General features: G+C 36.1%; 1 protein-coding gene across 3 annotated transcripts in view; it reads right to left on the bottom strand.

The window, feature by feature from the left end:
- LOC150101655 (SPARC-related modular calcium-binding protein 1-like) overlaps window positions 1–17,689 on the bottom strand; it is a 72,217-nt gene extending 54,528 nt beyond the window's left edge. For 2 of the 3 annotated variants that reach the window (XM_090400923.1, XM_090400924.1), the window contains exon 1: window positions 16,671–17,688. In XM_090400923.1, the coding sequence (XP_090257049.1) occupies window positions 16,671–16,739 (69 nt within the window). In that variant the 5' untranslated portion in view covers window positions 16,740–17,688. Of the gene's footprint in view, window positions 1–16,670 lie in introns of all 3 variants that reach the window. The other variant, XM_090400922.1, reaches the window with a different exon arrangement.
- Window positions 17,690–17,919: the final 230 nt, after the last annotated feature.

The raw sequence follows: 17,919 nt of genomic DNA, 5'->3' as shown, positions 1-17,919 counted from the left end.
ACTGAATAAATCACTTCTGTATGTTTCGTCGTCGCCATATGGACATAAGCAACAGAATAAAATATAATTTGCTGGTGACGATAGTGGCATGATGTCACTCAGATAGTAATGGCGTCTAAGCTGTAACTAAGTCATAGCTATACGATAAAAATACGATAAAAAAAGCTTCGTTGCTGCAAAAATAACAACGAAAAGGTATGATTGTATGTAACATTATTATGGTCAGTGTGCATGTGGTTATTTACAACCAAATATAGTCATTTACCAACGAATGCTGTCTATAAATGGCGTTCAAATTAATTTTTATTAGCTTTGGTCATCAAGTTGTTTAAATTTTATTTACTGAGGCTCTTAAAGCCACGAGAGCTCGACGCAGCAAATCTCTTACTTATATGAGTAGAACTGATGATGCTGATGGAAGCAAAATATTACTTTCCACAAAGAAATATCATTCCATGAATCCGTAGGCTTGGTTTCAAATTATTAACATGAAGATTTCATGCCTTCACATCTTCCCTTTAATAAAAAAGGAAACCTTTTTTTTTCAAAACTCAATTGTAAAACTCATTCAATAAAACCACCCATTGATACCCTACAGCACCCTTAAGCCATTGATAGTTTCCCAACTAGGACAATGTCGGAACCCCTTCCTCATACAGACAGCCTGTAAGTCATTAAGGGAATATATAACTAAAGTCTCTTACTTTATTGCTCAGCACGTATCAGCAAGGTGGCGCTGTAATTTATACGTTCCATTAAAGCGTGTTTTCTTGCTGGGAGGACAGCTTGATTTCCTGCTGCGGACAGTGCAACGAGAACTTGTTACGCAAAGAACGACAGGTTAATGCTGCACCCCACTACTAGCCGCTGGTATGGAGGGTGGTTTGTGCGTGTACTGTCTCCACCTCTGTGGGAAAAGAACAATGCCAGGAGTAGGCCACATAAGGTTACTCCTCCATTTCGGGAAAATGAATCTCGTCTGACTCAGCTAATGAGGGCGAAGTTGAGAGAGAGAGAGAGAGAGAGATCTTTGTTATACTTTTAAGAATCATTTAAATCTTGTGTTTGCATTTCACCCCCACGACCATGGAAGATCCATTTAATAAAACTGCCTCACCCGTGAAAATACTACCCCTTAATTGACCCACCATCTTTCCTACAGAGTAAGTATACTCATTAAGATGCCTCAGTTCACTCACTTAAGTCGTAATTATACCTATTAAGTCGAACTTGCCTTGTTTACCACAGTTTTGCCTTCTGATTGAAGTACTTAGAATTCCCATCTCCCTCCCTCCCCAATCATGTCTGTAAAGAGTTTAATAGTAATATTTCTTCTTTTGCAGTTTTAATACCAACTTCATTTATTTTTGCAATATGTCAGAAACGCGGTAAAGTCTAGATTAAATCTGAAGTGAATTAAAAAAAAAATCATTAGGCTCTTTAAAAATATAAGAGAGACATATCGAAACATTTTCTGTTTATTATATGAAAGAATATATTTTTTATTTAACAGAATATTTTTATTAGATTAAAATTTCTTCTGAGCATTCATATTTGTGAAGAAAAATACCAACTGTATAAATAAATAAATAACAGACGCACTATCTTAGCGACTGATGCCAATGCTTAGAGTAACTCTAGGACTAATACGGAATTGAAATTGTATAGAATGTGCATATTTCTTGTTACAGAATATCAGAGTTGGATTAGTAGTTATCATTATTATTTTGTTATTGACCCTGTAGTTACTTCATCTAGTCGAGGTATAAAGGTGTATTGAGAGAATAGTCGATTATCTCATGACAATATATTTACCAGAAAATATTTGTTAACTGCATAAATAGATGTAACTTTATAGAATACATGTAATCTTTCTATTCATTGATTTGAATTCTATATTTATATTTAATCAATTCATTATTATATTAATTGAATTATTTATTTTAATGAGGATTAATTTATTAACATTTTTATTTTAATTATGAATGACTACTATAATATTGAATAGAACAAATTTGTCCAAGTCTTCTATTTCAGATTATTTGAATTTAAGTTGCGTTTTTAAATATGAATTGTAATTATACATCGCAATTTTAAATGGTTATACCAAGGGTCGGCAACCTTTTCAGCCTCGCCGGCTGAAAACTACAAGAATAGGTAAGAGGTATATATATATCACCTTTTACGTGTGAGTATAGAGGCAGGGAATAACATTTTCTTTTGGAGGATTTATCTCTCTCCAAATATACTAAAACATCAAATTCTTAATGGAAATAATGACTAGCTTTAGAAAACAAACAAATTGAATTCATGTTGAGATTATGCATAATTCGGGCTTCAAATATTGCACCCGAGTGGCTCCGCGCTTGAAATGGAAACTGAAGTATAATGTCGTGTATGTGTTTACAGCATACAGCGCAAGTACATCCTCTTGTTTTGTCTCTTCTTTTGTATTATCTTAGGCAACTAGCACCTATATATACTGTCTTACAATACGCAAGCATTTGATGATGTGTCAAGGTCAACCATTAAGATCTTCTCTGACCTGACCGCACTGTCGAATCCCACCCAAACAAGCGACAGGATGGAATCGCGCCCTACTAAAGTATTCGTTAAGTTCGTGAGGCTGTGTTTTGAACCCTGAAACGATAGTGGCTGAAGAAGAAGAAACGGGGAATAGGAAAAAGAAAGATTTCGAATGAATCTAAAGAATGTGGGCCGAGTAAGTCTGTCAATGTAGCTTGCATTCCTTTGGGTCCGCAGTCGTCCCGCTTCATTGAATAGACAGTAGAGCACTCACATTCCACAACCCAACAATAGAACTGCCACTGTGAGAGAAGAGTGGGGATCTTTTTGCGTTGCTATACAATATTCAGAGGTAGCACTTGAGATGTTCTCATTCGCTTTTTTATATGTGTAGAACTGGTTCACTCTATTCATCATGTCGCATAGCGGGATAGCATGTACATATAAGAACTTCAATACATGCACTAATGAAGTGGCATCTGTTGAACATCCAAGTTAGATTACAATATTTGTTTGCATACTTCTTTCGCTATAGATACACGTTTTCTATAGGTATAGGTACTATTTTTGTCTTAAAATATCAAAAAAGAATGCAATCCTGAATAAATAAAAAAAAGCAATATTTGGAAGTTTTACTATTTATGTGAAGATTCAAAATTTGCAAAATTTAAAATACCAAAGAAATTATATGATTAAAAGTACATATCTTTACTTAAACAGACCAAAGTAACCCATGTCATAAAGTTAAATTCATCATAAGTGAACTCTGGATAGGTGCATAATGAAATATTAAATTATAAAAAAAATAAACAAATTTTATTAAAAATAATAAAAATATTTTCTAAAATGTTATAGATGCAATTATATTTTATACATAATATTTAAAAAATCTAAAGTTTCAAAAATCTATTACAGAACATATGAGAAAGTTATGTTTTCATCAGCTGCGGCAAATTTTCCTACATATGTCTATAAAAATATGGATGGATGGATGGATGGATGGATCCATAATACCTCCTTACAATATATTACTGATGATACCAAACGGAAACCTTTCGGCTTTACTTTGAATATTTGATAGTTTATTATATTTACGGAAAGCAAAAACTTTATTTTCACTTTTCAAACGTATTACAGACAAAGTACTTTGTCTGTAATACGTTTATTACTTATCTGTATACGTTTATATAGGATGAATAAAATTCATCTCATAATGAATTTTGTTCTAAATGGACCACTTTTATCATAATATTTTAGAAAAGTTAAAATTTTCGGTGAATTGTTTTTTCTATGAATTGCATTTTCGACGAATTGCCTTTCGATTAATTGCCTTTTCGATGAACTCTCCGGATACCGTCCCTTTTCAATGGAGGAAGAGGACATTGTAGTAGTAGGATAGTAGTGATGCCATTGCTTACTTTTATAGCTGTGTTCTAACAAGGATAACAAGTAATACGCTTTGATTTCAAAGCTTGTATTTGTGACATTGAACAAGCATGGGTGTGACTTCCACGAGATATACTACAATCCTCAGATTCCCTTCTCTGTCAATTCCTGCAAATTAAAGAGCCTAGAATTGTTAGTCAAGTTGTTTCGCTTGTTTATCACGTCCTTTACACATCCATTGGAAGATTGTCGGCTTCTAGTACTTAATAGGCAGTATGTTGTACTTAGAGAAATTACAACATACACTATCGTTGATATAACTTTTACTGTTGTGGACTGTTCTTGTCAGCGAAATAGGCGACTTTGGATTGCGCTTCTATTCCCTTTTAGCTGGTTTTTCCATTCCCGTGAATGACTTTAGCGAAGTGCTTGCCTCGTTGCAAGCTAATGAATGAACCGCCTTAGACAACACTTAAAAAAAGTATTCAAAATAAAACAAAAATATCGCAACCGTTCTTTTCAATGTCAAATATTTCTTGAGTATAACCCCACATTCTTTCAACTTTTCTTTCCCAGTGTCTACTTTATTAGGTTTCTTACTTGAAGTATTTCTCAAGTTACGGTCCATTAACATTGTCGCTAGACATTCAGGCTTGCTTTGTAAGTTAAACCGAGAGGGGAAATCCTTTTACCGGAAACGAGCGACCATACAATGGTAAAGACTATCACTGTACGAAGGTGGGTGCCGTAGAGTTCACCGAGTGTGAGAAAATACCCGCGCAAATAACAACCACATGTGTGGACGCGTATGTGTCCAGAACTGCAACTACGATATCGAGTTACAGAAGTCACGTCCGGCTCGTCGTCGGGGTGGGAGGTCATATAATTCTTCAAATAGCGAAAGTTTTCCGTTTCAAGACGGATAAAAGGATCGCTATTTTCTGTGAAGGTCAAAGGTCACCGTAAATGCAGTTCGAGGGAACTTTCTTCTGAAATTTCGCGTCCTAGACCGGATTCGAATCCAGGTCTTTTCAATATAGCTAGATACGAAAGCTCTAAGTTCTCCTAACGAAGCATAATTTTTTAATTTGAAGTGATTTTCTTTAAAATAAACAATATTATTGAACTTAAGGATACAACAATTTGTAGGATATAATCCTTCAACAAGCAGCGTTGATCGTAAAGGAAGACGTGTGTAGTTTACTTTTGTTGTTATTAGTGCCAACAGTCCTAACACGCATTGATTTCAAATAAGTCTAATTATTTTCTTTTGATGTGTTATAATTGCATTTACTGACCAAAGCAATAAACATTAATGGATTCATTGAAATAGCAAACATTTCTTTTAGGCGTGTAAAATATTTGCTTTAATAAGTGGTTTTGTGTGAAGGGTCTTCCCATCTTTTCTATTGAAGGCTTCATCAGTCGCAGTCGATAGCATAAGTGATATATATATAAGGGTTGGGTGTGACTTATTTATTCTGTTCATTTTTCCAAATCATTCCTTTAATTCAGTCCTGGTCGGCCATTTTGTATTTGATTTATCTTTTGTCTAATTTACTGTCTCTACTTTGTTGTTTTATGCTAATGTTTTCTGGCTGTTTGATTGGTGTCCTTCTTGAATTACTGTTTACCCCCATCCCAATCCCTTCTTCCTCTTTGCAGGGTGTTTTTTTTTTTTTTTTTGAAAAAAATTACAAATGCCATTGCCAAGGTATTGACCGCGCTAGTGACACCCGACAATGTGTGTGACGATCCAAGGTCAACTATTCTTCCTTTGCTGCCGCAGCATCTCTAACTAGGTGGGCGTGAGGTGCGTGCAAGAGGGTAATGAGCTGGGTGTGTGGGGTCAGACGGGAGTCAGCCGTCAGAGAACGTTTATTGCTATTTTTTTTTCTTTTTTCTTTTTAACCTGATGCAGCAATAGTCTGTGTCTGTAAGTATCGCAACGACATCTGTCAGATGAAGAAGGAAACACTAAAGGAGGTAATTTAGTAGGTTTTTTTTCCCTAGATTCATAAAATGCAGTGAATGCAAAGTAATACAAAAATTCATTTGCGGAGAAGTTATGCTTCGATTATCGCCGAAGAAACTGAGACTACAAGGCAAGTGTATTGTATTTATTAATTGCGTGTGTTCTTCAGGCCGATTTGCTGTTTTGATGGAAGAAAAATACGAATTTTTGGGAGATAAAACTATACTCATCATCAGTTGAAATACTCCCATAAAAATCCTTGTAAACAATTTTTATGAATTCTAAAGACATGAAAATTGTAGTGATACAATTAATAAATGAAGCGTAAATCTTCCTCATACATTTTCTCTCAAAGGATTAAGACCCTCCTATTCAAGAAACACAACGTTCCTTCTTTCTCTTTGACCATTAACATACACATGGCTCTGATGTGCTAATAGTTTTTGAAAACCTCTAGTATGCGAAGTTAATATAAAAGCATGAGACATTAGAAGGGTAATCATGGCTTTAATTGTTTCAATGTCGGATACGGTTCTGTCGTACTGTTAGCCAAGGTAGAACCTTCCAATTGCTGTCCTAATATGCATCTAGAATTGTTCTCTAAGAAAAAAAAAACAAGCACAAAGGAAAAAATGATCGTTATACCAGAAGTATTCGGTTAAGAAAATGTACAGATATTAAAGGATGGATAATTTTAATCGGGTTCATTTATTGAAGAAAAGAGGAACCACTACAAGAGGTTTTCAATTCAGAAGGTAACTAGGAATTTACTGCCACACAGTCCCATAATATTAAACAAACCACAGCCGGAAAGATGAAAATGTCTCTCTGAATTTCCATCATTAACTATGAGAGTAGTTCAAGCGTAAGAAGATGAGTTGATCAACTTTTGGCGTGTGAAGCCGTCCAAATTTTAGAATGCTGATGAGAAGAGAGTTTTTGGTGAGTATTCGAAAATTTAAAGCTTTAAAATTCTGAAATTTATGTTTTTGAAGCTACTTACGTATTGTCGTAAATCTTTGAAAAAAAAAAAACAGAAAAAAACAAGGAATATATCAAAGTTTAGAAATTTATCAACCAAAGTTATAGGTGTGCGTGGGGTTATAATTTTGTCCGTGGCGTTCTTGATAACTTAATTAACTTGTGTTCAATATCAAATAACGAAATAAAAAATTGCTGGGGACTTATGCTACAGATAGAAAAAGCTATCGACATCATCTTCTTCTGCGCGCTTTTTCCGCTTCCATTGCAGGGTCAGCGTGTTATATAGATATGACTTTGTTAGTACAACCTCCAGCCGGCCTGTGGGGCCGGCGTGCCTGCTTGCGGGATGAAAAACCCCAGATAAACTAGGAAGAAAAACGCTGCTGTCCACGCCCAGCTAACTTAGCTAGGGCTGAGAAAAGTCCTTAAGATCTTCACGTCGTCGACAGGAATCGAACCTAAGACACTGCTTTCCCAGGTATATGGTTGCTAAGCGCATAACCGCTCAGCTAACTGCGCGGATGCTATCGACATCACAATATCATCATTAAATGTCTACGATATGGTAGACGCAACAAAAGCTTATTGTTCCCATTGAAATATGGATATCATCACTCTTGGCAAGTGAAAAATATTTCCTGGGATATTCCCGTTATGCTGTTTGTTTGCCTCTATTGATAGTTATTTTTTAAAGTTTTTAATTATTCATTTACATTTTATACGGTGAATCCACTGGATTTAAGCCAAAATTGCGATATTTTCATGCGGGAGTTATCAAAAAAGAATTTAAAAAAAAAAAAAAAATTAGGATCAGAACTGTATCCCACAAAACTATTCCGTTACATATCATGTCATTTGAAGTTTTTTTTCTGTCTCCACCGAAGTACCTAAGGCTATGAAATATCATTGTATCCTTAAGCTGGTTTGTCTGTTTTTCGTAGAAAGTTAAAATCAGTTTCTTTTTTCTCTGTCAACTTTCTGGATCATTGAGAAACCACTTTCTATAGAAAAATTTAAATGTGGAATAAATATTGGTTGATTCTTATTATTTAGAAAATTATCCCATAGCCTTTGGTCGTGTAGTGTGTAGAAAATATATTTGTAATTCATCAGTGACGCAGTTTTCTTATACCGTGAAAAACTGTTGAAGCAAAATTTCATAGAATCTCTTTGTGATGTTGACGTCTGTGTCAAAGTTCAGCGTGTCAAGGAAAAATACTTTCTCAAATTAATAAAAAGAGAAAAACGAACCTTTGTACCTAAAACCCCACCTGCCTTGTGAGAGACAGTTTAATTTGCTAGCCAACCACTCATTCGGTGGTATAAGACAGAAAAAAATCCATGTGCTTACATCATAGACGTGAACTTTTGCCAAGTAAAACGGTTTGGCAAACATTCATCATCACGAAATGAATGGTTTGAATGGAAGGTTCGTTGATTCATCACACTTTACTCGATTAGCTAATACCACAAGTTGGCTGCCAAGGAATGTAGAGTTAACATCCTAGTTGCTCGAAAGACCTTTATGCATACGCAAGTAGAATACTTACACGATAGCATGAGCAGTTATGCACAGTTTTCGGAGGTAGTCAAAGATGCAAGCAACACATGGCTAGTATTTTAAGCTAACTGCATTCAACTAACTGTGCGTATCAAGTCTGTATTGGTTATCTAGACTCTTCCTTTCTCATTCGATGATGACCATGGTCTTTGGATGGAAAACCCTTAGCTTTTTATTCCAAAAATTCAGGTGTTTAAGTTACTTTGGTTATAATTCCATTTAATAAACAAAATACGGATCATCTATCATCATTAATCGATGTTAATAACTATAGAAGAATATGATTATTGTAGTAATCAATTAATTAAAAAAATTATTACAGGAAACAATTCGACTAATTTTCAGACGTTTAAATTGAACCCATGACTTTGTTACATAAACTCCTCTGTTTAAACAGTTTCCTGTGTGGAAACAAAAAAAAAAAGAAGAAAGCCTCCCTGGTAAAGTAAGTCGAAGTTCATGACCCACTATGAGATCCGGAACCTCCCTTGTGTGCGTCCCTTCCTCCACGACCCAACACAGTAATGTGGGAAATCAGTATAAGTATGACGAGTTTTTGTTGCACCCATCGAGAGGATGGCTTTTCCTCTTGCCCCTGTCCAGAGCCTCCCCCCTTCTTGTGAGGTCGTTGGATAGTAATTAGAACACGCTGCGCCTTTTTTTTCTGCATGTTTTTTTTTTTTTTTTTTGGTTCTGGAAAGAAGGGCCCCACAGCACGTGGCCTACCGGAAGACTGGGACTGCAGATTTGGAAGCTCTCTCCGTTATAACAATCCTTATGGACGGAAACGGTGCGCCTCAAAGTCTGGACAGTTTGAATATCATCCGACTGATCTCTCTTCGTCTTCTTATACTCTTTCCTCTACTTTTTTCTCTCACTCTTTTTTTTTTACTTTTCTTTAACTGCCTGTATTTTGATTTTGTTTAGCTGTTTACAATGCAATTGCAAAATAAATACGATTAGAAGCACTTCCAAACAAGTTACACGAGAGAGAGAGAGAGAGAGAGAGAGAGAGAGAGAGAGAGACTCCACACTTTTTCTAATTTATATATTCTAATTTATAAAGATGCAATGAATTTATTATGAGCATATAGTAACCAAATTCTTTCGTTTACATCGGACATTTTCTTCGAGTCTTGTCAACTACGCGTGTTTATGGGTCAGTTTGTATGTTTTCTAATGGAAAAAACTGACTTTTAGAGAGATAAAAACTAAGTATTTCATCATCAGATGGAACGTGTCACTATTCTTCATCTGCGATGCTTCACAAGTGAATTTGCCATGATAATTGCTTTGTTCGAAATGTTTTCAGTAGCAGATATTGAGTGTGAGTTTTAATTTATTTATTGCATATATTTATACTGCATTTGGAATTTATTTAAGTGTTATACTAGCAGCTATTGCTGTCTGTGATGTCGATGTTAACGCAACGAAGCGCTACTTAGTAAACAATTTTGTGTACAAATCCAAAAAAGGTTTGTTTTTATCAATTATAACGAAGTATTTTTTAAGAAAAATAAAAGTCTATTTTTTTTAATCGAAGTATGGCACAAAATTGTTTCATATCAACTGAGAATTTAGTTTTTATGAGCCTTTACTCTTCGTTCGAATGTTTTTGTTTTTTACTGAACAAAGTTTTTGTTAGAAATATCTAAAGAAAGTTCTTTTCTAAAAATTATCTAGTATTTTATATAAAAAAAAGAGACATTTAGTGTGTAACTCTGATTCTATTTCTAATCTCTTCTCACCAACATCCGATAAAACACAGGTTAAAATGCGAGTTGTATTATTATTAGGCCTAATAATTGAATAACGCCACCTACTTATAATCCAATGCGATTGTTGAACGACTTGTCTAGGGCCACTTATTATCGTTACCACAGTAAATGGTATGCTTTCACTTATACGCTTGCAACTTAGAGATACGCTTAATGTGTAATTTATAATTTCGTATACTTAGAGCTCGGAAAGACCCGGGTTCGATTCCCGTCAATACCGACAAACCGGCCCCGTGAACACACACGCATCTACAGACATAGGACATATCGGGAAGCACAGGGCTAACTGTATGTAATTTCCTCGAGGTCCAAGTATAGTTGGAAGGTCGTGGGCACTTAAGTGCCTGTTAGGACTACTGATGATGATATTGCTTAACTGATTTGAACTAAACTTGAAAAATAACCCGACAAATTTCAACAAAGAACCAAAATAATATTTTAATTTAAATCCGTTTAGTTATAGTAACCCTGTTATATACATACAAACAGCTGAATACAAACAGCAAATACAATCCTCATCAGAAACGCATCTTACATACAGTGCAATACTGAGGTGACCCATAATAAAGTAAAAAGTGACTGTACTATTAAGATCTAATTATTCAGAGCTAATTTTTTGGTTTATTTCTTTTACATGATTACAGAGAATAGCTTCGGGCATAAGTAACATCGTGCTCTGTTTACACTCCTAACAATCCATTTATAAGGCTGTTCGGTCATCATTGAAAATCATAATAGCATGAAATATCGTCAATCTTAGTAAGTAAGTAAGTAAGATAAAAAAAAAAGATCTTAGGCTACAGAAGAAGCTAAGATGATGTCCAAGTAGGAGGTTTCAAGGATTCCTAATGGAAGATCTAAGACACTACTAGCACCCAAGTACCTTGAGTATCTAAGACGGCACTTAATGTTACAAGAACACCCTGTCACACAATAAATAAGACGTGTCCCTCATTGCTTCACTGAGGAAGGTCTCAGGGCTCTAATTAAGGTTGAACGTGTTACCCGAGAAGCCTTGTACTCAGTCCAGACAGATTGGAGTACTTGAAGTAGTTGCTACTGCACGTCACTGGCAGTACAAGTATACACCCAGAATTCCTCTGTTATGAAGTTTTTTTTTCTTTTTCTTCAAACATCAAGTAAGGTTTTAAGTAAAGGGTGAACGAATAACTTACACGAGATGCCGGAAATCACGTATTTGTTGTTTTCTGTATTACAGAAAAAGTATGTATATTGTATGTAATGTATTTTCTAAATGAAGAGGTCTTGAAGATGCGAAAGAGTGATATGGTTGTGTTTTAAGATTATCTGAATAGTTAACATGAAAAGGTCATGAGTGATAGAAAAGGTTAATAATGATGACTGAGACTGGTCCAAACGAATATCTTATGACAGACGGATAATACATCGATTTAAATCCATCTTTTATATCTGTTCTATTAATTTTTATTTTATAATCTATTTGGGGAATTTTTCATTGATTTCTCTGGATTCGTGGAACTTCTGCTACGTTTATTACTGAACATTGCATTACCAAATCTTACATTTTCTTCTGAGATATTTTATTATAGCGATCGGAGATTTTATAAGAATCAATGCATTACTTGAAACTAAACTATCTGATTATAGAAATGGGCATCTAAAGACGAGATATAGAGTTTAAGAAGAGGACGAGGTAGCCAATTTCATCGAACACTTGCTGAGTAGGTGAGCGTGCAACAAATGGTAATAGACACTTCGGTCGACAATACAACACATACCATTCCCATGTAGGAAAAGTGCATGTGAAGAGGGGTGGGGAAAGATAAGAGTCAAGAGAAAATACAGAGGAAAACTGAAGAGGATAAAGAGTGAGACGGAGGGATAGAGAGAAAAACTGAAGAACGACAGATTATTGGTCTGTCTTGTCTCCCAGTGGCGGCAGACAAAGCAACCTCTGAGAAATATCTTCAAAGGTCAGCGTCTCACCTTCCAGAAAATTACGCCAGCCCCTCGAAACGTCCCCTTCTGCCCCCTTTCACCATGAAGTTTCATCACTATCCTCTGTGGGGTTGGTCTCTTTGATCCGGCGGTCCTACATCATAAAATATCGGCTTCGTGGACCTCGCGCTAGGTGAAGGGCATCTCCGAGCTGCTGCCGTAGGCGAGGTCACCGTCAACCCCCTCTGCCATCGAGATCACTATAATACAGTCCGTCGGCATCCCGCCGTGTCTGCATCCTGTGTATTGTATGGAACGCAGCATGGATCTCGCTCTCACCCGACGACCACGAGCTCTCACTAGGGAGAGAAAGCAGGCCGCGCCAGTAAAGAAAACGTGCGCACATTTTCTCCTGGGCTCTCCGCAGCGGCCCTTCAAGACTGCGTTTACGACGTGCCGATCAATTAGTTGTGGCACAGCCAGTGATGCCGCCGTGACGAAGCTGGGCGTGCCCTTCCCACGTTCGTGAGCCCTTCACCCCCCCTTCTCTCGAGACCATCCTCCCAAGGTATAGTTAGACTACTCAGTCGCCAGCACACTTTCTTCCCCCCCCCAGCTCTTCTTCTTCTTCTTTTCCTCTCCTCCCCTCAGTCAACACGCCAACAGTGATTCAGAAGGACGTGTTGCAAGTGGGTGGGTTCGAAGTTTGGGTGAAGGTAAAGCCATCCCGCGCACCTTCTCACACTCCTATCTGATAACGGGCCCATCGTTCAACGCAGTTTGACCTTTGCGGGGGAATAGTGATTCTTGTGGAGATGTGAGAAATGAAATTTTGAAGGCTTCCGTCTAGTTGTGAGAAGTTTTATACTCAGGAGGAGGTGAAGAACAGTTGGTGAATGGATATACCTTGATGATCACTCGCTTGCTTGCTTTTTTTTTTTGTCCCTGTATTTGTTTTTAAGCTATTATGATACATTACAAGTAATATCAACTACTAACTGATAGGTTTGCCAATTATGTTATGACACAGTGTTTTCAAGTCGGATATTTATACACAAGAGCAGTCAGTATTGTAAAATTATACAAGTAAATTGGATATTAAACCCAGCATTATTTAAAAGCCGAAAAGTATTATTGTAAGTTATAGCGACCCATTACACACTATACATTTTTGGGAGAGCAGTTATGGACACATGACCTTGTTCATATTTGTTGATTGGATAATGAATAACCACTTCTTCAATAGAACAGAATATTATCCGATTATATCGAATAATTATATCGAAAAATATTTTAACACAGAAATTTTAGGTATTTTTTAAAGAAGGCCAATTTAGTCAGTCTTAGGAGGCAAAAATTTGTTTATACATTTCGCCAAACACGTAGGTCCATCTGAGAATAAACTCTGGTAAAGCCTAACGTTTGTGTCTTTGTTGCTATGGATTGTTATTGGGCTATAACGTAGTCATGGTGTTAATATTAATTCCTTCCCCCCCCCCTCCACATTTCTCCCATAAATGCTTTCTTTTCACCTTTCAAAGGGCGATATTCTTCTCATTCGGTTGCAGCGCCCTCAAGCGGCACGATGGCATCAGTCAGATGGTATCTCCATCTACTGTGTTCCTAGAAACCAGTGCAACTGGTTTAATGCTACAAATCCTAACAGGCAGTCGAGAGTCTAATAACTGTGTTTACTTTGATGTTCAAACACTTGCTTACATGCGAGTACATAAAGATTAAATAGGGTCAGGTAAAAATGGAATTTATTCACGACAACATTTTTTATCCACGTGTTCTCTTCCCCCCCCCTCAAATTCTGGATGAAGTTACGCTTCAGGTGGATTGGTAATGAAAGATGAGATCAATCTTATGACTGACTTGTGGACTTCAACGATCTTCTATTCTTTATTGTATCGGTCACGCAATTCCCCTTTCAATCCCCCACCCTTCCATCCCTGAAGTATTTAGTTGTCCTTTTTCAAAGTTCCATGCATAGCGATTAGATCAGCACAGACTTTTTTTCCTATACATTTTTCCAACTGGTTTTGCAGTTCATTATTGTAATAGCCAACAGAATTTGTTGTTGGTTGAATGCTCAGACTACTTTGTTACCCACTATCACGTCTAACCATCAGATAACCAACACTAAAAATTCTAAGCTTCATACCTTGCTTCAATAGCTAAAGATAATCTCCTCTCAAAAAACAAATCTCCTCATCGGCAAGATTTCCTCTTGTGCAAATGTCCATCATCACGTACTCTGTAATTAACGTTACGACAAATTATGCTCTTAAGATTGCCTTTTGATGCACATTCGCCCGGTACTTCAAAAATTAATACACACAGATAGAAACACAACTAAACAACATTCTTCATCCAATTCCAGGCAAGAATCTATATGTTATTATGAATTAATATTAACCGTCAGCCATTGCTAATGTAGGCATAGTTCAATAAAATATTTTTGAATAATCAGATATGTTCAGTCTACAGGCATGTCTTATCTCCTTAAATGCTAACACTACAAACAGAAAATTCATCGTCTTAACTCATGTTCAGAATACTTTTTCCCGTCTTTGAGACTGTGCTTTGAAAAAAAAAAAAAAGTCTTCATTATGTTCGGAAGAATGCACTCCACACTTTATATGTGTAAATTCTGTTTTTTTTTTTTCAACTGAATTATTAGGCATTTAAAATTCCTTAAGGTTTCTCAGAATTAAATGAAATATTAACATTAAAAGCAAGTATGTCAAAATAACTAGAATTGGTATCACACAGAAACCATAACTGACTAAATCACCTATGACATGTATCATAACTTACGTTTTCTAAAACTTTACCACATTCTTAGTATAAATACAAATTGCTTTATTCTGAAGATAATTCTGAGACCAATCATTTACTCTGTTTCCTTGTGCATGCCTGTCATTCTTAGGTAACAGAGGCTATCAACATTTTCATTATATTAATTGAGCCGACTGTCAATTAAATTTAGCCTGATTTTCAAATATCTACGTGAACTTGAAATACAGTTGTGATCTTAACTTTTTTTTCTAGAATCATGCAAATTATCACATTCTTTGCACTAAACTGTTGCCCTAAATTTAGTCAATCATCCATTTTTCCACGTTTTTTTCCATTTATTTTTATTTCTACAAACATAAGCATCATATTCTTAGAAACCTAAGTCACACTGCTGTTATAGAGCGGGTATACATGTCTCCATTTATTTTAATCTTGATTCATCTAAGGCGTATTGTAACTCGAGGCACAATATGTATGTATGTCTTCATCCGTCCGAACAACTACAACCTCCGTACATTGACACAGTTTACAGTCTTTTATTTACTGCGTTAGATTTATAGCATCATAACTCTTTGACTGACCCTTGCAGACCTGCTGTTAGCGTTAGTGTGCCCTGCATCTTTCAAAGTTCATTATGAAAGAAGACAAGTTTTTTATGACCTTTAGTATATATTTTAAAACGTTGTCACCGGTCATCTATTTTATTGTACATCCAATGGGTCACTTGTACTGAAATTCTCTTTTTTTTTCTCCTCGTACATTAAATTTGTGCTTGATTTTATTAGTACATCGCAAAAAACCGGAAGTAAAACTATTATGTCAGTGCTATTAACCTAAAGTAAAATTTACTTTTGCAACATCACAAAGAATATCTCTGGTATCATCCTTTTTTGCATTCTGAATTAATATATTGATGGCAAAGAACTCATATCTAAATAATCCGCTTTTGTCAAAAAAAAAAAAAAAAAAAACACTTTTTGCTTTAAAATCATTTCGTTATAGCATAACTTTTTAAATTCTTGTTTTTTTTTCCTTCTGAGATTTCAAGGCTTGGAATAAATATAACATCCGATTATTGACTTTATTGTAAAAGAGATGAAAACAATACCATTAAACTAATTTCAATTGATCAAGTTTGTTTTTTTTTTACTTTGTAAAACTGATAGTAAAACAAAAGTATTCTCATTGATTTCAATATTTCTTACCGAAGATCAGTATTTATTTCTTTTTTTTCCCCTGAAATTCTTAATGCAGCGTTAATAGGAAATATTCTAAGTTAAGTGCATTATTATCAAATGAAACCGCTTCAAGAGGTAGAACGATAATTTGGATTCGTCTTGATCAGTATTTGTATCTGAAAATGATATTTGAAGGTGATTCTTTCAGTGTGATTCTTTCTTTGACATTGACATACCAAATATGAGCATAACATATAGAAAAATTTAGAAAAATCCAAATTTAGAAAAAAAAAATTGATATTTTTCTTTCCGAATTGTGTACGATCTTCTGTCCAAGATAAAAAGATATTAGAGTACTGCAATAATAATATGAATAACCTGTAGAAGTTAGTTTCTCTGCCACCATGAAACTATGATCGGCATCTTTTCAGCCTCTTTTTCTCCAAGTTTCGTACATAACTTGAGAAAACCGCAAATGCACATGCAGAGAAAGTATAAAAATGCGGAACTGTAATTAATCAAAGTGACATGAAACAGCACATAAGTTAAACACTTACCTGTTTTGTAACTATTCCTAAATGGGCACTCACCCAGATCATCCAGTAAAGTTGAGTTTTAGTCCTCATTTTGGCAGTTATTAATTAAAACCAGTCTACGACTGTCTCCCCTTGTCTTTAGGAAGTCAATGGGATGAGGGGAGAGAGAGAGGAAGAGGAGGAAAAAAAAAAAGAGAAGGAATCTTCGTATCACTCGCACACAATATTGTCAACTCCAAAGTAAACAACACTCGAATTTGGCAAATCGTAAAGACTGCACACTTAAGAAATCACCCCCATCGGTCTCTTTGACGTAAGAATACTTCGAGGGATGGATACCTCGATTGCTTCGCTTGCTGAACGTGAAATCGGAGCGACACCACCGATGCGCCGGCGACCGAAACTGAACGCAAAAAAAAAAAAAAAAAAAAAAAAAAAAAGGGGAAAAAAAAAAACTCCTACGCGTTCAGCAGACCGGTTCCGCTAAGTCCTTGGGCAGACCAGCACATCCGCAGCAAAAGGCAGAGAGGTGAATACAACGGCAACGAACGACGTCACTGGGATCTAGGAACGCAGCACGGTCGTTCGCTACGAGCTTACAGCTCTTTACTACTGCGAAACCGCAAAGTTCTAAAACACTACTTACTCCGCATCAAGAGGCGTGGGCACGAAAAAGCTCCCACTGCCGACCGACCGACCGACCCTTTCGTTGATGAACACTGTGACAACTTACGTCCACGTGTTCGGAAAGGAACGAGTCTGGTTGGGGGTGGATCTTTTAATAGCGATCGCTTTTGAACCCTCCCCTCAACTTGCTCCCCGTTCTCCTCCAAACAATGGAAAGAACTCAACGCAAATTTATTTGTAATTTCCTCTTCTTTTTTTCAGTCTCTGTCTTTCCTTCTTCGTTTGTTTCCACTGTTAATGAAATGCTAATCAAATTTAAGTCCAAGTAGGCTAAGAGTGTAAAGGTCAAAAAGCTATCACCATAATGTACGCATGCGTGTTTCATGTAGCAAACATTTCGTATATGCCCAAATGGCATTTTCACAATGAAATGAATTGTCACAGAGTGGTTGCTTAGCAACAGTAGTAGTGCTAGCGGAAAATGACTCTAGTTAGATAAATACAACAATCAGATGCAATGGAAGAAAAAAACGGAGTGTGGTATTTCCATCACAGAGGAAAAAAAAAAAAAAGAGGAGATAGATAGAGAAAGTGAAATCAACTTCTTTTCCTTTAACTACATGATGTGCTTTTTTTTTTCCCT

Source organism: Typopeltis vanoorti, chromosome 11, assembly GCF_054136105.1.
Source record: "Typopeltis vanoorti isolate ZY-2024b chromosome 11, IOZ_Tvanoo_1.0, whole genome shotgun sequence".
Lineage (NCBI taxonomy): Eukaryota > Metazoa > Arthropoda > Arachnida > Uropygi > Thelyphonidae > Typopeltis > Typopeltis vanoorti.
The sequence above is the reverse complement of the archived record's forward strand: the minus strand, read 5'-3'. Positions and strand labels throughout refer to the sequence as shown.